The sequence below is a fragment of the Orcinus orca genome, chromosome 10 (genome assembly GCF_937001465.1).
Source record: "Orcinus orca chromosome 10, mOrcOrc1.1, whole genome shotgun sequence".
Lineage (NCBI taxonomy): Eukaryota > Metazoa > Chordata > Mammalia > Artiodactyla > Delphinidae > Orcinus > Orcinus orca.
Window position 1 is genome coordinate 82,703,078 of NC_064568.1, and position 18,623 is coordinate 82,721,700.

Genomic DNA, 18,623 nt, shown 5'->3' on the forward strand with positions numbered 1-18,623 from the left:
AGCTGTAAGAGAACCAGTCCCAGGGAGGAGAGGGTGGGGAAGGAGCTCTGTGAAGAGATGCAAGGCCTAGTGGCCTCTCTGACCCCAGGCTCAACTTCCCTTTTCAAGGACCATGGTTAAGTTACTCCTCAGTTTCGGGCCTTGGGTTTCTCATCCTCTGAGGCTGTCTTCCAGTTTGACTTGCTGGAGCTGTGTAAACCTGGGCCCTTGACTTATGCTGAAGTCAGAGGTCATGGGGTAAAGTGGGGTGGCAAGAGAGGGACACAGTGGCTTGTACCTCTCTTTGTACCTCCAACTGCTTCCTGACCTAGAAACAAATGGTTTCTCCCACCAGAGCACAAGCCATTAAAGGGGCCACAAAAATCTATTAACATACATGCAAAATGTTGTGTAGGAAGAGTGTATGCTGTGATGTCGTTTCTATCAAGCACACAGACAAAATTCAGGACAGTGGCTACCCCTGAATTTTAGGAGGGTCTAGGAGGGTGCATGAAGGCAGCTTTGGGTGCTGATAAAAGCCTTTATGCTAACTCAGGGAGTGGTAACACAGGTGTGTAGTTTACAAAAACCCACCTTATGGTGCGTAAACATCTGTATGGCCAAAAAGGTTTAAAACTAAATAGACCAAAATCTGTGTGTATGTTTGCCTCTAAGGCGTGTCTATTTTTGAGTCCATTAACTTCTATCTCTGTGCACACGTTGACACACATTCTCTCAATCCTGAGGCACTATCCCTACTTGACAGGTGACCAAAATTCGGCACAGAGACCAACTTACTTAAGTGGCAGAGGAGCTGGGATTGGGCCTCCCAGCCACAGAGCTGCACTACTTTTCAGAAAAAAGTTTCATAATCCCAGCACTGGGTTGTGAGATTCAGAAGGGTGGACACCTGGCTGTACTCATCTGCAAGTCTTGCTGCTTAATACTGGGCCTGGCTCAGAGCAGTGTGTCCAGTGTTTATTGAATGTATGGGGAAGGTTGCTTTCTGCATGCTTGCGGTTTTTCAAAATGAAAGACCCTACCACTGCAGCCCCACCTGTGTGCTCTCTGTACTCTCCCACCCCCTCCACCTAGGCCCTCACAGAGGGGGTCCTGGCTCCCAGGATCCTGAAAAGAACTGAGAATAGGCAGGAACGCAGGTGCCTCAGCTCCAGGTTAACTCTCAGATGCAGACCTGGGCCCTCTGGTTTGCTCTTGAGTTTTCATGGTTGAGTATTTCCTCCTTTCTTATGTGGAAAAACCTGACATCACCCGGGTTTAACTTTCTAGGTTTTGTAGGGTATGTTTAAGGCTGGCAGGAGTCACAATCCTCATACTTTGATCTCTAGCTGAGCAGAGGGTGGGATGGATGTGGGCTCTTTGCGGCAGGCCATGAGGAACCACAAAGGCCAAGTGGAGTGGGCAGGGCTCTGCAACCCTGTTTGAACCCCACACCCAGTTAACTTTCTTTAACCTGTTTACACCTGCCCACACCTGAGCCTGACCCCATAAACAATGTGACACAGACTTAGCCCAGTTTGTTTATTGTGGAGGGAAACTGGAGAATGTGGAGCAGAGGACAGATCTTCTCCTCTCCCTGGGATTCTGTGCAAGTGGGTGTCAGGACTCAGGGACGTGAAGTGGGGCTGTGGAAGTCAAAGATGGGGACAAGAGATGAGAAAAGGAAGCAGGAGACCAGGCGGGAGTGAGGGTGGTGGAGACAGTGAGGTAGGAACACCAGAGTGCCCAGTCAGGAAATCTGCACAAAGTCCGCCTCTCACCCGTCTTGATGCAAGGTCAGTCTGGCACAAGGTTTTAGAGACAAGTGTAGGGGTGGAAATAGCCAGATTGAGAGGGGATCAGGAAGATGGGGGGTGGGGGGGGATGATCCCACTCAGATGATAGGAAAGGGATGAGGAAACCACTGTGCCTTTCCCAGGTCAGCCTAGGCAGAATTCACATTTGAGATTATTTTCTAGGTGGACGAAGGGCACTGGGTGCAGTGCCAACTGCTTTTTGGGGAGGAAACTAAACCAAAACCATATAGACGATGGAAGTACAAAGGAAAGGAAGACTGAGAACTCACAGACCAGAAAGTGTGAGTGTTCTGAGAGGGCAGTACATGATGCTGGGGTGTCAGGGGAGAGACGCTGGACCAGAGTGAAATCTGGGAAGGGTAAGACGTCACAGCCTAGCCCAGGGAAGAACCAAAAGTCCTGAATTGTTGAGGAACCAGTATATGCGGCGCAGGTCAGCAATGGACAAACTCAGATTCAGGGGCAGGACAGCCAGGGGGTCCAGGCCTTCAGAAGGCTCCTTCTCAGCATGGAAGCTGGGTAGGGGCAGTGAGAGGTTCAGGGCTTGGCAGAACCACTGGATCTGGGACTCAGACAGGGGCAGGGCCAGGGACCACTCAGGGGCCTCAGGGAGGGAGCTCTGGAGCTGGGGGCTGTACCAGGAGTTGCAGTAATCATACTGGCAGCACTGGGCGTAGTACCAGTACTCTGGGAGGTAGGTGGGGTGTTTTTCTTGGCACCGGTAAGACTTGTGCTGTCCACAGCCCCGGATTAAGAAGCGAACCTTGGTATCTGGAAGAGAGGGGACAGCTAACAACCACTGCTGCCTCCCATAGTCCCCAAACCTGGCACCCCTTTCACAGACTCCGCGATCCCTCACCCAGACCCAATTCCTATCCCAGACTCCATCAGAAGGCGCCAGAAAAATTAGCTTAACTGGCTCCACAGAAGCCCAGACCCCTCCCCCTCCAGGATCCTCCATCTCCTTAGACCTCAGGCCCCAAGCAGCCTTCATCTACAAGAGAAGACCAAGCCATGGGCTGCCCTACCAGTAGCCCCTTCCTAGGACTTGACTCACTATGAAAGATGCTGATCCCCATGCATGGGGATGAGCTGCTGATCGTGCACTTCTCTGAGCCTAAAACGCATCCTATAGTAGGATCTTCTAAGAGGCAGAGGTGGCAGGTCCGGACTTCAGCAACAAGAGCTGGGGAAGTGGAAGACAGGAGAAATGGCCGTGTTGGCTCACTCCAAGTTCCCTGCCCTGCAGGGAGCCCGCTCATCCAGAGCCATCCCCTCCCTGGACTCAGTCACCCCTCCTTCCCTGCCCCCGTGTCCCACTTACCCTTTCCCACTGTGAAGCCCATCATGACCAGCACACCTACAAACATATGGGCCTTCATCATGGAATTCTGGGGAGAGGGGAAGCCCCTCAGGGGTGCTCTGAAACCCCACCTTCCTGTGACCATGCTCCTTAAGCCTGAACTGCAGGCTAGTTTTGACAGGCAGTCTGAGCAGGAGCTACCGCAGGTACAGAGCTATATTCCTGACTGGAGGAGGAAGCTATTAACTTGGCAGGAGGGACATGTCCTCACCCACCAGGTCTGGTTCCTGAATGTGGGAGCAGTAGCCCAGACAGGGGCAATACCTGGGCCCCAATCCAGCAGTCTACCTTTGTCCTGCGTGCCTTTCAAGGGTGCATGGATGTTTCCTTCTCTGGTACCATCTGCTATCCTTCCCACACAATAGGGTCAGTCCCTATTGTTCTGGGAGAAATCTTAGCCAGGAAGCCAGTGCCCCCCATCCTTCTGAGATGCGCATGTCTCAGCTCCCCAGCAGGGGGCAGGCAGACACCACACAACAGCAGTTCTGGACCCTGCCCCTCCTTTCCCCACCCCTTACAGTTGTTTATTTTGGGACCACTTTCCCTGTAAAACCCAAACTCAAAGTGTTGTTGACTGCACTCCCTAGAGTATAAACAGACGACCACAGGTGGCCCAAAAAGAATATTTCTCTAATCTTTGAAATTTGATTTTTGAGTCTTTTGTGATCTTTGCACATCCCCACACCCAATTCTACAACTCCACTTTCCTACTAAAAACATCACCCAAATCCACTGGGCACAAATCTGTGCTGGATTTCAAGCTGAGGAGGGGGGGCGGGGCCAGGAGAGCTCCTGGGGTTCAGCACACCATTACCCTCCCTTCCCCAACCCCAAGCACCAGCAAATCAGCCCACGGCCTTTTCTTCCACTTTATTTCATATTTCCACCACAATAATGACTCCTTTAATTTAAACTAAAAACCATAGAGGGTTCATGAAAGGGTGGCAGCAAAGGAATGAAAGTGTCAAAGACTGGGGACAGGTGGGGTGGGGAATCAGCGAATCGTCTTGACTGGACTCTTGAAGTTGCTGGCCGCTTGGAGCTGCAGCTGGTAGGCCATCGGATGGATCTTGAAACCGTAGAGCCTGGGTCAGGGCAGAGGTCAGAGAGGCAGCAGCGTGAGCCCCATCCTGGCCCTGCCTGTGGCCAGCATTCCTGCCTCCCCACCCCAGCTCCTTCATGGGCCTGCTCAGTACTGAAGGGCAGAGGTTCCCAAACTTCTTCTCTCAAGAATATTTGGAAATTTATTTTAAATATCCATTAATACTCAAATTCTAGGACGTACACGTGTGTACACACGCACAAGCACACACGTCAGTACTTGTTTCAATATAAAGCTGAACTTCCCTTCTCTACACAAGAGTAAAAATGATACTCCAGGAAGATAAACCACACTTGAACCGTGGCTCTGAGGATTTCCTGGCAGAAGGTTGAACACCCAAGAAGACAACAAGGTTAGCTACTGTTTAAATGTTGCTTCAAGTGACAAACATTACTTTAAGCGATTCATACATTTAAAAACACACTGTCAGGCATGTCACCATCCCCACTTCATGGATAACGGAACTGAGGCATAGATGATCACACAACTTTCCCAAGGTCACTCAGCAGGGAAAAGCCCTGGCTTTGGGAGAAGTAGGTGTCAAGAACAGACCATGCCCTGTCCTTGTCCTCCCTTCTTTCTGGGGGACCCCGGCCCTTTCCTTTGACCCTTGGTGACTCTGTCCCTGCTCCCCACCTGGGCACAAACTGGTTGGCGGGCCTCTTGGGCCGGTACTCGGGGTGCACCATGAAGAGCATGTGAGGGAAACCGGTGCCGAAGTAGGCGCCATCCGTGTGGTGGTGCCTCGATGACTTGGGTGTGTACACGTCCATGCACTTGGGGCAGTAGAGCTTCACCATGGCCTCACCTGGGATGTCCGAAAGGCCTGGGAGACAGCCAGACTCAGCAGGCCAGGTAACCCAAGCCTGCCCAACCTCCCTCCTGGACTCAGGCCCCAACTTGCTGAGCCCCAACTCCTTCCCAGTGGACCTGCCATTTTATGTGGCCCTTCTTTCCCTTTTCCAACACTCACCGATGGGAAGCATTGGCTGGTTCTCACAGTACACACGGGGACAGTAGCCAAAGTCTCCCTGCTGGTACTTTTCCAACTGCAGTGAATAAAATGGAAGGGGTTGTTGGATAGGTATGAAGAGAAGAGACAACCCCCTCCTCAGCCCAACCCACGTCACTCTGTCCCCAACTCCTCCTGTCTCTCGCTGTCCAGAGGCCCCTTTTCTGGCTCAGATGGGCCCTCAAGACTCCTCTGCTTCCCTTCCTCCAGTTAGGCAGGCTGCAGACCATCAGAGCCATTCGCTGCTTATTCTCTGAGGAAGAGGCGGTCTACAACTTCCTGCCCAAGGTCACATCTCCCTCCCTGAAAACACCCCCTTTAGCACACCCTCAATCAGGTTTTAATCCCTAAGCCTAGGTTCTGGGGTTTATTTCCCTCTTCTAAGCTAGATTCCTTGACAAGGTTGAAACAAGTGACTTCTTGCTGCAGGAAACTGTTTCCCTTGTTGCCTGCGAAGGAGCCAAGTGGGAGTAGAGAGGCCTCACCATCTGGGCGATGCCACGGTTGGTGAGGATATAGCGGGCGTGGATCAATCCATAGAGCATTTCAGCTGCCTGCTCAATCAGGTCACTCTGGTTGGGGTTGTCTTCCAGCTCCTCATCTGAAACATGGCCCAACCAAATGCAACCACTTGTCTTACAGCTATTTTGGGTGCCCTGCCCACCCCCAGGGGCTGCTGGTTACTCAGTTAGCCCAGCACCCAACTCTGAGCCTCACCACACCCACGGCCTGGGCATTTGACCCAGAAACCTGGGCCTCTGACCCTTCCACCAACCCAAGGCAGCTCTGCCTTCTTTCCATCCCTCTCAGCCTCTGCTCCCTTCTCTCCCTCGATACATAAACGCAAAGATGTCTCCACAGAAAACAAAACTCTAGCCTGGAAGGTGCAAGGCAGGGAAAAGCAGCAGAAAATAAGACTCATGGAAAAATGGGCATTATGGAATAGCGCTAAGTTAACAGGATCAGAGTATAGGAATGAGTGGTGTTAAGTCACAAAACTAAGCAAGAGTGAGGTAGGGAATCAAAATGAAGTAGAAGACTTTGGGTTAAGGGGGTCAGAGAACCAAAAGGAAATTTAGAAATTCAAGAAGCAGATAAACAGGATTTGAAAAGGAAAAAAAGCATACACACACAAAACAACCCTGAGGGTGCCTCACCAGGCTCCAGGTCCAAGATCATGTCTAAAGCTTGTCGATAGTGAGGCACCTGCTCATTGAGTCCAGTGAGATTGAATTTGTCCTGGATATAATCTTCATCCACCTGTCGGGACATGAAGTCAAAAGGAAAGCCACAGCAGAATCCTCAGCTTTGACCTGGGCAAGTTGCTCCAACTGGTGCCTTATCCTCAACACAACTGCTTCTGTTCCCTTTGTTCCGCACTCCCAACTCAGCAGAAGTACTTGAGTCTCTCTCCCCAGCTCACATGTACCGCCCACCCATAGAAGCTTCGGATTTTCTTTTCCAAAGATAAACAGGTACAGCAAACCCCGTCTTAGAGAGACATTCCTTTCATGATCCTTGTTCCTATTCCTGCTTCCCATCTCAGTTTTGGCCTCTCCTTAGGGCCAGCTGGCTCTCTGAGGAAGGTGGAGGCTCAACAGCTTGGATTCTGAAGGCAGTTACAATCCCTTATGTTAACACACAGCTTTGCACATTACAGAACGTTTTAGTAGGAACTATTTTAGTCCTAACAGCCACAAAAGATAGGTACTACCACTACCAGTACCACTGTGGTAATAAAAAAGAAAATACACAGGTTGACGTGTCCAACGTTATACTGCTGGAGAATGTCAGGGCTGACTTGGGGCCCCAGTCTTGCCCCTTCACCACAAGTTAGTGAGGGAGTTACTAAGGGGACTCTTCCTTGACGAGAAAGAGTTTTTACGTAAGCCTGTGAAAGAAGTGTGTGGAAGCTGAATATGTGGGAGAATTTTTTATTTAGCCAGATTATATGTGGAGATGGATAGGGGGTTTGAGAAGAACTCACTTCACAGAAGAATTCATTGCCACGAAGTCCACAGAACCAGGAAATCCAGGACACCTCCTCTGAGCTGCTCATCTTCACGTAAGCTAAAGAAAGAGGAGTGTAAGGGTAAGCTCTCCCTCCCTGCCTCTGATATCCTCCCTCCTTCCACACTTTGCCCTCCAACCATGGAAGAATTTGGGGCAACCCTTTCTTAAAGGATCCGAACCTGGAGCACGTCTCTCTAGCTCCTCTTATTCACATCTCGGCCCCTTTTCTCTGAGACTAGATAAATTCTTTGGGGTCCCACCACTTGTGAGAAACCGACAGGTCTTGACCCACTAGTCCTACCCACATCCCTGACGCTCCCGAAGGCCAGGCCCCTCTCTCCTCCGCGTCAACTCCGGCAGGGCCCGCGGCTCAGGCTCCCTACCCCCGCAGGTCTCCGCGTGTTCCCGGCCCCATTCCCAAGCGTTCCGAAGTTTATCCTTTCCAAGCAAGAGCCGAGCCCCTCCTTTTCTCATGGCCTGGGGGTGGCCCTCAGGTTCCTTTCATGGGAGTCCCCACATCCCGCCTCCACCCTTTTGGCCACCTCTCCCTCCCTCGGTGCCGGACCAGGTCACTTCCTTCCCCACCCCCATATCAAGGCGGGGAGACCCCATGTGCCGCGCCCAGGGACAGGGGACACGGCGCGGGGACGACCCCAGACTCACCGACTGGACGGGGACTGGGACCGGGGGACGGGGGGGAAAGGGGAGTTTCTGCTTCCAAGGAACCGCGGGGACCGCTGCAACGTAGGGCGCGGACAAGACCGCGGTAGGCGAAGTGGGGTGGGGGGGGAGTGGAAATTGGGGAGGGTGGTGAAGAGGGCAACGCGCAAGTGCTTAGCGTTAGGAGCCGCGATGGACGCCGGGAAATGGAGTCCCCGGTAGGGAGAAACTGGCGAAACTAGGGAAAGCCGAACTACGAATCCCAGGATGACCCGCGCACGACCCTGGTGTCGCGAGGCTCCTGAGGGAGACGCTCGGGGGCGGGGCGCAGCAAGGGGCGGCTAGGCTCAACCGGAAGCGGAAAGTCAGTGTCGCGTCTGGGCCAGGGAGCCTGGGGAATATAGTCGTGTGATTCCCGGAACCGTGGGGTCGAGAAGGGCGGGGAGAGGAACACGGTTGCCGGTGTCGTTTCCTGCCGCTCCCCTCGCACAGCGAGCCTCAGGCCCCGGCGCGGCTACGCTTCCCAGGGCATTGACCTCATCCGCTCCAGCCAGTCTGGTCCTTATCGCCTGTCGGGCTCCTTGCCCGAGTCAGCCCGCCAAGGAGACCCCCGAAGGGGCCCATACTTCACCCCGGGGTTTGGGCTCCGGAGGCGGGAGGTGAGGCCGGGCTCCGGAGGCGGGAGGTGAGGCCGGGTTCCGTGCTGACGGACCTGAGTAGGGTGTACTGGGCTGAACTGAACGGCGACAGAACCAGGACTGCCCCGTGCGCTAACCTGAGGTGGCGACAGCCATTCTGCTGCTTGTTCCCTTGTACTTCTGCATTTCCTGTTAGGGCTTGAACGGCGCTGCTGCAGGCGCTAAGTGTGACCTTCGAACCCAGGTCAGAGTAATGGTGAGGGGCTGTGAGACGTTATTTCTTTTCACGGTTTCTGGGCATTCTCCACCTCAGGGCCTTTCTTAAGCCCGAGAATGGTTTCCCAGGGACAGAAAATGAGCTCGGAGCGGGGGCCACCTTGAGGGAGGCGAAGGGTATTGTGGGGGCGTTATGTAAAAGCAGCACACCAACCGACGGATCCTTCTCGGTCCTCGCGCTACTTGGGCACGTGCTGCGTTGCGGTATGCTACTGGAACGATTCCAAGGCGGGAAACAGCCCCGGCGCTTGCGCGCGCCTGCGCCCTCGAGTAATTGTCCCCCTCAAGCCACGCATGCGTCTTTGTATCGTGTGACTCTGTCGATTCCTTTGCTTAGAGTAGTGTCATTTTGCAGTACAGAAGCTACGAAACAACACAGACTGGAACCTCTCCCTTAAATCTGCTTCCTGCTTCCGGAGAAGTGTCAAGTCTGTTTTTGTTTGAGAAGACGTTAGTTACCCGAAATAGGATCGAGGACAATTTAAAGAGCCAGGCTGATTGTTTTTCTTAACGGTATGTCTTACGCGGTGGTAAAGTAGCCTCAGAGAGGCTATTATTTATTGTTGATGAGGATGGGAGTGGGGGCGGAGCGCAGGACCTCTGGGCAGCTGTCTTATGGAGACTTCTTTGTTAACCTTTACTAAGGGGCATGGTCTGTTACTGTAGGATTTCCTGTTTTTCCACATGATCTATGGTCCTCAGGCCCTGCAGGGTCCTAGGTTGTGGGGTCACTTTTGGGTTAGGAGGGGATTTTTGACGCTAAGGATACTTTTCCTTCTCCCAGCAGGTGTCTGGAGGTGGCTCTGGTCACTGCAGGACCACCAGGGGCTTGGCTTCCTCGTCTCATCCTCCCCCTGCCTAGTCTCATTTTCCCAGATCTCCCAAAAGCCATGTCCAGGGCCACCCTCATTAACTTTACCCGAGCCACTGACCCCAGTGATCTCTGGAAAGATGGGCAATTGCAGTCACAGCCTGAAGAGCTGAAGCCCACCCTGGATGGGGCTGCAGCCCGGGCTTTCTACGAAGCCTTGACTGGGGATCAGAGCAGCACTCGTGAACCCCAGAGGGCTCAGCCTGAGTCTGCCAGTAAAAGAAAGAGGAAGAGAAGAAGAATGATGAAGGAAGCTGCAGCAGGAGTATCAGGAGAACATGGACAAAGGACATCCCTTGGGGCAGAGGACAAGATGACCCACCGGATACTGAGGGCAGCCCAGGAGGGGGATGTGGCAAAACTAAAAAGACTGTTGGATCCCCATGAGGCAGGGGGAGCTGGGGGGAATATCAACGCTCGAGATGCTTTCTGGTGGACCCCCCTGATGTGTGCGGCCCGAGCAGGCCAGGGGGCAGCTGTGCGCTATCTCCTGGGCCGTGGGGCTGCCTGGGTGGGGGTCTGCGAGCTGGGTGGCAGGGATGCTGCTCAGCTGGCAGAAGAAGCGGGCTTCCCTGAGGTGGCCCGCATGGTCAGAGAGGGCCCCAGAGAGACGAGGAGTCCAGAGAACCGGTGAGGGGAAGCCTTATCTTCCGTTGTGTTCTTTCCTTCCTAGCTACTCCACACTAGAGGCCCCAGAACAGAGCTGGAGGGTTGGTTCTCTCCCCTGTCCTCTAGTGTAGGCTAGTAAGGCAGTCTGGTTACGGACATGAGCTCCCTGGGTTTATTTTTTTGTATTTAAAAAATTTATGTATTTATTTAGTTTTTAATTTTGTATTTTATTTTTTTATTGAAGCATAGTTCATGTATAATACTATATAAATTACAGCTATACAATATTAGTGATTCACAATTTTTAAAGGTTACAGTCCATTTAAAGTCATTATAAAATGTTTGCTATATTCCCGTGTTTACCCACTCCCTGGGTTTAAATCCTGACTACTTACTTGGGCGAGCAACCTAATGTCCATGTGCATCAGTTTCCTCATCTAAGAAATGGGACAATAAGAGCACCTTTCTCAAAGCGTTGTTAGTAGTAAATGGGTTAATATATGTAAAGTGCTAGAACAATGCTTGTAGCATAATGAGCACTATACAAACATTAACTATAGTAATTATTATTAATCCTCCCTCACCCAAGAGCCTTGTGAGGCCTTTTAACCTTCTCTTCTCCCAGCTATTCCCCTTTGGGTCCCTCGTTGCTAAGTGGGGAGGAAGGCAATTTGTTCCTCAGCAGAAATACTGGAAGGACCCTGTCCCACCCTGCCACCCACCTCTGAGGCCTAAACCCTTGCGCTGCCCTTAACCCTTTCTTTTTTTTCTCTGCAGGTCCCGATCCCCCTCCCCCCAGTACTGTGAGGCTTGTGATGCCCACTTCCAAGACTCTAACCACCGTACCTCCACTGCTCACCTGCTGTCATTGTCCCAGGATCTCCAGCCCCGCAACCTGCCCCTTGGGGTGCCTACCTCCAGCCCAGGCTTCAGGCTGCTGCTGAGGGGGGGCTGGGAGCCTGGAATGGGGCTGGGACCCCGGGGTGAGGGCCATGCCAGTCCCATCCCCACTGTCCTCAAGAGGGACCAGGAAGGATTAGGCTACAGATCAGCACCCCAACCCCGAGTTACACATTTCCCAGCTCGGGATACACGGGCAGTGGCTGGGAGGGAGAGAGCCCCTAGGGTGACCACACTGAACTGGAAGGAGGAGAGAAGGCAGGAGGAGAAGGACAGGGCCTGGGAGCGGGATCTGAGGACATACATGAACCTTGAGTTCTGACTTGGCAAGTTCTGACCCTGGTCTGCTGCTGAAGTCTGAACTTGGGCCCCTGACCTAGGCACTTGGGCTTCTACTTCCTGGGGCCTGCCCAGGTTCCAGACCTTCAGGTTTTGATCAGTGGACTCTGCCTGTGGGAGAAAAGAGGCTGAGAGTTGAGAAATAAATCAAGCTTTTCCCCCTCTTTGGTGTTTTATTCACTTTTCTGGAAGCTGTTGCAGGGAAGCCAAACAGGCTGGGGGCCACATGAAATTCTACCTGAGCCAGAAGAGGCAGCAGCTCTGCTAGGTGGTATGATAGGGTCACCTCCCTGCCAGTCTGGTTCGCTCCTAGTCCCAGCCGCTGCCCAGAGTGCCCCACCTATTTTTTCAATCCCTGAACCAGGAATTGCCCATCTCTATGCAAGTCTAACTTCCCTCAGAAGGCATCTCCTGCCCACTCCATCCCTTGCCCACTCAATTCAATCATTGATTTCACAAACAAAGTTCATATACTATGTGCTAAGAATAGGGAGTAAGAGACTCCCAGTCTTCAGGTTGCTCACAGCTGGAGGAGACAGGATGTGATCAAATACAATGCATGGTGATAGAGGAGGTCAGGGACGGCTCAGAGGTGATGAGAGTGGGTAGGGTCTTGCAGGAAGAGGCCAGTGTGATAGGAGGGCCTAAGATTATGCAGCCTGTAGGCTATTAGCTGAAACTGGGACCAGAACTCTGGCCTCCCAAATATACACTTTAAGCCAAGGTTGTTCATTTTGATACCTGAAAACTCCTGAGGGCAGGAAGCACATCCTATTTGTCTACACTTGCCCTTCCCACACTTCGTCTCCCGCGCCTCCCTTGTGCTGCTCATACTGGGTGCCAGGCACATGAAGTGCTCACTGTCGTCAAATCCAAGAGGTAAAATACGTGCATGGAGGAGCAAGGAAGGGCTACTCAAGTCCCAAGCCTCCTCTCAGCTTTCTTTTCCGGAAAATCCTTTCATGAAATCATAAACAAGAAAAGGGGACTAAAGGGGGCGGGCGAGTTTAAGGGAACACTGGCGTCACGGGGGCTCTAGACGACGAAAAGGGAAAGCTGGGTTTACATTCAGGCGTTGGGTCCCCGTGATCTTGACTCTGCGCCCCGCGGTACGGCCAGGTGCGCACTGATGGCGCGCACAAGCAGCGCGGGCGCGGTGCGGTGGTGGATCGGCAGGGTCCGCCCCGCGAGCTGCGGGCCCCGCCTCCGCCTGTCCCTCTAGTCCCGGTGCAGCTGCTTCCGGGCTCTGCGGCTCCGGGCGGATCCGCGAGGCCGCGGCCCGGACGCTGGGCCCGGGAGGGGCTGCAGCGCCTGGACGCCTGGCTCCCCAGGCAGGCCCGCGCTTTGCCTGGCAACCGGGATCTCCGAGGACATCTCCGGCCTGTCCTCGCGGAGACCGAGTCTCAGCTGCGTGCTCAGGGGCCGGTGGGGCCACTTTATAGGGTTCATAGCCCTCTGAATCAAGGGACGAACGTTGCTGGCTGGAGTTTGCCGGATACCTCTTCCCTCACTCACCTAACAAGAGACTTCTTCCTGAGCTGCCTTAGGGCAGCAGTTCAGGACTCTCCCGCTCCGGAGCACCTAGGACCCAGGGCCACCTTCCTTCCTTCCTTCCTTCTTGGGAGAACCTCCTCCCCAGTTGCTGGGGCACCTTGGGACGTAGGCTTGGTGAGTGAAACTTGGGGTGCTGCCTGCTGGGGAAGAAACCTGGAAAACAGGGAGGACACTGTGGGGGTGACCCAGGCTTCGTCAGATCCTGAGACTTTTGGAATCTTGTGTGCTGGGTGGTGGTGGTGAATGAACTTGGATGTGCCTTCCTTTACCTCAAAACTGTAAAGGAAACAAGCCGCTTGACACACCTGAGGCTGCATGACCATCCAGGGAAGTGGGGAGCCACTTCTGAATTCAGAGTAGGACTCACCAGCAGATACCTGTTCTTCTGAGCCTGAACAGACTGTGGCTTCTGAGGAAACCCTCAGCCCCCAAACCTGAGAGTCTAAGCAGTGCCAGGAAGCAGCCCCAGAATTTGGGGGCTCATTACACACCCCAACCATGTTCCTGCGACAGCTTGGTGGCTGGCTACCTCGCCCCTGGGGCCGCTGGAAATCAACGAGGCCTGACCTGCCCGCCCCAGAACCCAGACGGATGGACAGCTCCTCTGAGAATTCAGGGAGTGACTGGGACAGTGCCCCAGAAACCATGGGAGATCTGGGGCCTCCCAAGACCAAGGACTCAGGTGCACAGAGGAGCTCTGGGGCTGCTCCAGAACCAAGCAGGGAGTCCCAAGTTGAGCAACTGGGGTGCAAAAAAATGGATTCTCTCAAGTGGGATGAGACTGTCTCTAGCACTCAAGAGTCTGGGAGATTGGAGGCTGGAGAGACCATTCTCAAACCAGGATGGGATCCTGTGGACTCAGGTGGCACCAAGAAGCCTGGTGTGTCCCCTGAAGAGGGACTGAGCCCCCCTGGGCTTGAAGCCCCAGCGGAGAAGCCTGGCCAGCGTCAGAAGCTGCTGGGCTGGCTGCGGGGGGAAACAGGTGGGGGAGCAGGGGCTCCCTACCAGTACCTGGGGGACCCAGAGGAGTGTCTGCAGATATCCACCAACCTGACCCTGCACCTGCTGGAGCTCCTGGCCTCAGCCCTGCTAGGGCTGTGCTCAAGGCCCTTGCGGGCAGCCTTGGACGCGTTGGGCCTGCGTGGACCGCTGGGCCTCTGGCTGCATGGGCTACTGTCCTTCCTGGCTGCCCTGCATGGGCTCCATGCCGTGCTGAGCCTACTTACCGCTCACCCCCTGCACTTTGCCTGCCTCTTTGGTCTTCTACAGGCCCTGGTGCTGGCTGTCAGCCTCCGGGAGCCCAGTGGGGATGGGGAGGCCACTGACTTGGAGGGCGAGAAGTTGGGGAGGGAGGGTGAGGAGCAGAGGGGAGACCCAGGAAAGAGGCTGTGACCACGGGGTGGGGTGTGGCCCAGCGTCCCACCCTCAGTGGGTTGGGAGCAAGGGTGAAGATAGTGTGGGGGCACGATCCACATTGTAAGCACAGGGACCTCAGGGATGGGGCAGAAACCCCAGAGTATGAGGGCACAGAGGCCCTGCCCCCCTTCACACACAGGAGAGCTGTTTAGGGTGTCTGTGTGTTTATGGACAGTGGGGGCATTGGCCTTGAATTCACCAGCTGTTGTTAATTTTTGCTTTTACATTTCTCCCACTTCCAGTTTTTTTTTTCCCACCTCCGCTTTTTAAAAACCAAAAAAAAAAAAAAAAAAGTGTGGTGGTGGAGAATAAAGACTAAAGGGTCTTCTCTACCTTTCAAAACTCTCCAGGGGTGGAGGAGACTAGAGGCAAGACAGACAGACCTCTGGGTGGGGTAAGAGGGTGGTTCAGAGACTCAAGGGATCCTGTGGATCCTGGGATCTGTGCTATCTGGGAAAGAGTGGCACTGCTAGGTGGGTGGATTAGGGGGTCTGGATGGGGTTCCCACAGGTGATGGGGAGCCTGCAGGGGGGATCTGGGTGTTCCTAGGAGCCAGAGGGAGTGGGGATGGTGCTGGCAGTGTTGGCAGGAGGGCCAGCTCAGAAGGGCTGGCAGCTCATAGGCAGTATGGGGAGCACTGGAGTTTGCAGACCCCACTGGGGGGTTGGCTTTGCTCACTCAGCAATAAATGTGTCACACCAAATCCTAAATACACCACTAAAAGTGAGAGTTACTGTCACTCAGTGTCCTTCCTGACGCCGTCCAGCTGGGGGCTTAGGTGGTAGAAGGTCCAGAGGGAGTACTGAAATGGGGGGAGTGGGACTGATGTTGGGAGACAAACCCCCAAATGAGATGAGGATTGAAAAATCATCTTTATTCTTGAAAGGGAGTTAAGAGTCTCCAGCTTCTCCCCCCACCACAATCTCAGTTCCTACTGTATCCATCTGGGGGGCACAGATGAAGCCACAGGTCAGTTACTGGACAGCTCACAGGTCTCTGGTGGGAGGAGGGAGAAAAAAAGAGGATGAAAAGGAAGGAGACCCAGGGAGAGAGGCAAGGTTGATGGTAATGGGATGAGGAAGAATGTACTCCCTCATTCCCCCATGTCAGAGAAGGGGTCTCTGAGGGCTTTTTCCCCTACAGACCTCTGCCCCCTGTCTGACCCTCTGCCCCTTTTATCCACTGCAAACTCAGAAACCTCTCTTGAGTATCCCAGAGCCCATCCTGGCTCCCTGTGGTGCCATTGCAGTCTGTGACACAAATGGAAGTGTCAACACAGCCAATGTGATGATGTCGGCCTTTGGCCATGCCCTCTGGTGACATCACTTGAGTCCCTTTCATCCAGCACTCACAGAAGACTTGGTGAGTCCTAGTTGTTTTCTGTGGGACTCTACCCCCTCACCTTGATTCCTGGGAGTCAGTAAGAAGGCCTTAAAGTCGAGGCAGGAGGTCAGGGACTGGAATTCCTCCACACACTTCTCGGGAGGGTGTGGTGAGCGATCTGGAAGAGCAAGGCAAGGCCCGTGAAAGCCCGTGCTTCTCAGCACCGCCCCTGCTGAGGCCCTCACGGAAGCACGCAGCCCTTCCTGAGATGATGTCACGGAGCCCAGAGAAAGGGGCTCTCTTGCCCCCCGGCTCCCGCTTCCCCCCAGCGCTTCCTGCCTGGCACCCTCACTCACTGTAGAGGAGGAAGCGCTGGTAACCCTGGCCTGTCTCTTTCAGCATGATTCCGCCTGGGCATGCGCTGGAGAAGAGCTTGGTCTTCATGTCAGGGCGGCCTGTCAGGGTGGGTGGGGCAAGTGTGAGGACTGAGGTACAGAAGCAAGCAAGCCCAGGGGGCTTGAGGAGACTGAGGGCTGGAGAGAACCAACCTTCGGTTCTGAGATCTGTGCTCCCCTCAGACAGGTGGTAGATCCATTTCCGGGGCGCACAGAGCCCATTTTTCCTGCAGAGGTGGTGGTGACAAGGAAGAAAGACTGAGTGACACCTCAACCGCTCAGTACCAGCCTCTGTTTACTTCATCTTATTCCCTCTTGAAGCCTGGCTCCCCTTGGGTTTCAAGCTACCAAGGGATGGTTAGGTCCCTATCTCTCCGGAGGGAAACTAATAGAGCTGTTGAACTCAAGTGGACCAAGAATAATGGATATGCCAAAGAGCCCAGCTCTTTGTGGGTGGGTGCTCACACTTTAGGCAGAGACTGTACCTACTGCTGCCTCTGCCTCCTCACCACTCACGTGCGGATGGTAGCTCGAAGCTGGAGCTGCATGGGGGCAGAGCCCACGGCCATGTTGAAGACAATGTTGTCCACAGGGTCAAAAGTCGCCAACTCCTCCTTGGTGGGAGCTGCCCCTGCGATAAAGTACCACCGGCCCAGATGGGGCTCTGGGAACTGGAGAGACAACGAGGGGAGCAGAAGAAGGTGGGTCTCACTACAGAATCCATCCAACCTCTTCATCAGTCAGAATGACAATGCTTAGGGGTGAAGGTGTTGGCTGCCTTTTTCCAACTGAGGGTTGGATCCATGACAAGGAGTCATTAAATGACTTTTCCTCTTTGCCCCTCCTCAGTAAAGCCCACCTCCCAATTCTACATGTCTTCACATTGATGGCCACAGTACTAATATTTTTTTTACTTCTTGCTTTCGTCATCACAACACCCACACCCTCTTCCTCCCTTCCTTTCCCAGTGTGGCTTTTTGGTCATCCTAGGCCACTTCTCAAGGGCCCCCCAACCCCCAACCCGGCAAAGCTTCCCACATTCTCAGTCCATACCTCTTTCCCATCTAGTCCTTCAGTTGTCAGCTGACTGTGCTCAGGGCACTGGTAGATGGAGTTAAGGAGAATGCCATAGAGGTAGAGTAGAGCTGCCCAAATTTGGTGGAACATCTTCAGGCAGGAGGGAGCTGGGGGTCTGCGTGGAGTGGCTGGTGCCTTAACTGCTCTCCCCCTTGCCTCGTGGACTGGCTGCTCAGTCCACTCTGCTTCCAGCCCCTTTGCCTCGACCCTTGACCCTTTCACCTGCTAATGAGTAACTTTTCCAACCCAAGCCTGGATTACTTACAGTGTTTGGGACTTCCTCCCCATCTTCTAAATGCAACTACTCCACAATACATCCTGGCATGTCCAGGGTCTCCCAGGAATTAAGAGAGCTGAGCCCTCCAGGTAGGCCTGTGGTCTTTCAACCCATATCTGAGCTGGGATATCTGCTGTGCTGTGCAGCACTGAAGAGAAGTGGATTGATTCTTTCATTCGCTCACTTAGCAAACAGTTTTTGAGTTCCAGCTGTTGGTCAGGAACTGGCTAAGCCCTGGAACATAACAATGAATAAGACACAGTCCATGGCCTTGAAGAAGTCAGTCTACAGAAAACTAGCTGTATAAACAAATCATTGCAGTACAACCTGGTAAGTGCTTTAGAACAGGTATGAACCAGGTGCTGGAGCATGGTGGATGGGAGGCTTTCTCTCTGAAGTTGTTAATTGGGGAAACTATATGTACACCCCCCAGAAAAGTTTGCTGACACATGAGTTCATTCACTCAATGTTTATAAGTAAGAGACTACATAATCTAGTGGTTAAAGAGAACAGACAGTGGTGTCAGGCAGAGTGGGTCCAAACCCTTAACTCTACTTATCGATCTTGGATAACTTTATTAACCTTTATGCCTGTTTTTTCATCTGTAAAATGAGCAAATCATCCATCTCATAGGACTAAAAGAGCTAATGCACATAAAGCCCATAGCAAAGGCCTGCACAGAAGTCCAAAATAAATATTCGCTATAATTAATAGTAGTGTTTGTAAAGTACTTATTAGTCTCTGGTGGGCATTAAGTTCTCAAGTAGCAGAAGGTAGGGAAAGAATTGTCAAGAGGCAGTCATTGCGTAGTGAGTGCCAAGTGGGTGGAGCAGTTAATGTAATGGAAGGTGTGGAGCTTCTTTTATAATTGTTTATAACCCACAGACTGCCATAAAGGTTTGTTCTGAGAGGTGAGGCTTGCTATGGGCTTGCAATTTAGTTAAAAGAATAAACTTTGGAGAGGCCGTGATAGTGAGAGGCCCGCGCACCGCGATGAAGAGT

At 53.2% G+C, this 18,623-nt stretch overlaps 4 protein-coding genes across 13 annotated transcripts; 2 read left to right on the forward strand and 2 right to left on the reverse strand.

Annotated features, from left to right (window-relative positions):
- Window positions 1-4,014: 4,014 nt before the first annotated feature.
- On the reverse strand, window positions 4,015-8,097 carry CSNK2B (casein kinase 2 beta). 3 transcript variants are annotated; one of them, XM_004286596.4, is made up of 7 exons: window positions 7,950-8,097; window positions 7,261-7,343; window positions 6,431-6,533; window positions 5,759-5,874; window positions 5,235-5,310; window positions 4,898-5,087; window positions 4,015-4,244 (listed from the first exon to the last, which is right to left on the reverse strand). In XM_004286596.4, exons 2-7 carry the CDS (start codon window positions 7,330-7,332, stop codon window positions 4,154-4,156), a joined length of 648 nt encoding a protein of 215 aa, XP_004286644.1. In that variant the 5' UTR covers window positions 7,333-7,343; window positions 7,950-8,097; the 3' UTR covers window positions 4,015-4,153. The 3 variants fall into 3 exon arrangements, with proteins under 3 accessions (XP_004286644.1, XP_033273909.1, XP_033273910.1); XM_033418018.2 differs by lacking the exon at window positions 7,950-8,097 and adding an exon at window positions 7,670-7,796; XM_033418019.2 differs by lacking the exons at window positions 4,898-5,087; window positions 7,950-8,097 and adding an exon at window positions 7,670-7,814.
- Window positions 8,098-8,302: 205 nt separating this feature from the next.
- GPANK1 (G-patch domain and ankyrin repeats 1) lies at window positions 8,303-15,276 on the forward strand. Of its 8 annotated transcripts, none has more exons than XM_049715718.1 (4): window positions 8,303-8,631; window positions 9,216-9,373; window positions 9,648-10,361; window positions 11,118-15,276. In XM_049715718.1, exons 3-4 carry the CDS (start codon window positions 9,751-9,753, stop codon window positions 11,560-11,562), a joined length of 1,056 nt encoding a protein of 351 aa, XP_049571675.1. In that variant the 5' UTR covers window positions 8,303-8,631; window positions 9,216-9,373; window positions 9,648-9,750; the 3' UTR covers window positions 11,563-15,276. The 8 variants fall into 8 exon arrangements, with proteins under 8 accessions (XP_049571675.1, XP_033273901.2, XP_033273907.2 ...); XM_033418010.2 differs by having other exon boundaries at window positions 8,303-8,605; XM_033418016.2 differs by having other exon boundaries at window positions 8,303-8,605; window positions 9,221-9,373.
- On the forward strand, window positions 13,632-15,276 carry C10H6orf47 (chromosome 10 C6orf47 homolog). Its single transcript, XM_004286597.4, has one exon. The coding sequence runs from the start codon at window positions 13,632-13,634 to the stop codon at window positions 14,523-14,525; it is 894 nt and encodes a 297-aa protein (XP_004286645.1). The 3' UTR covers window positions 14,526-15,276.
- A 126-nt stretch (window positions 15,277-15,402) lies between these two features.
- Window positions 15,403-17,676, reverse strand: APOM (apolipoprotein M). Its single transcript, XM_004286604.3, has 6 exons — window positions 17,321-17,676; window positions 16,784-16,938; window positions 16,421-16,494; window positions 16,229-16,327; window positions 15,952-16,050; window positions 15,403-15,545 (listed from the first exon to the last, which is right to left on the reverse strand). Exons 1-6 carry the CDS (start codon window positions 17,432-17,434, stop codon window positions 15,520-15,522), a joined length of 567 nt encoding a protein of 188 aa, XP_004286652.1. The 5' UTR covers window positions 17,435-17,676; the 3' UTR covers window positions 15,403-15,519.
- Between the last annotated feature and the right edge of the window lie 947 nt (window positions 17,677-18,623).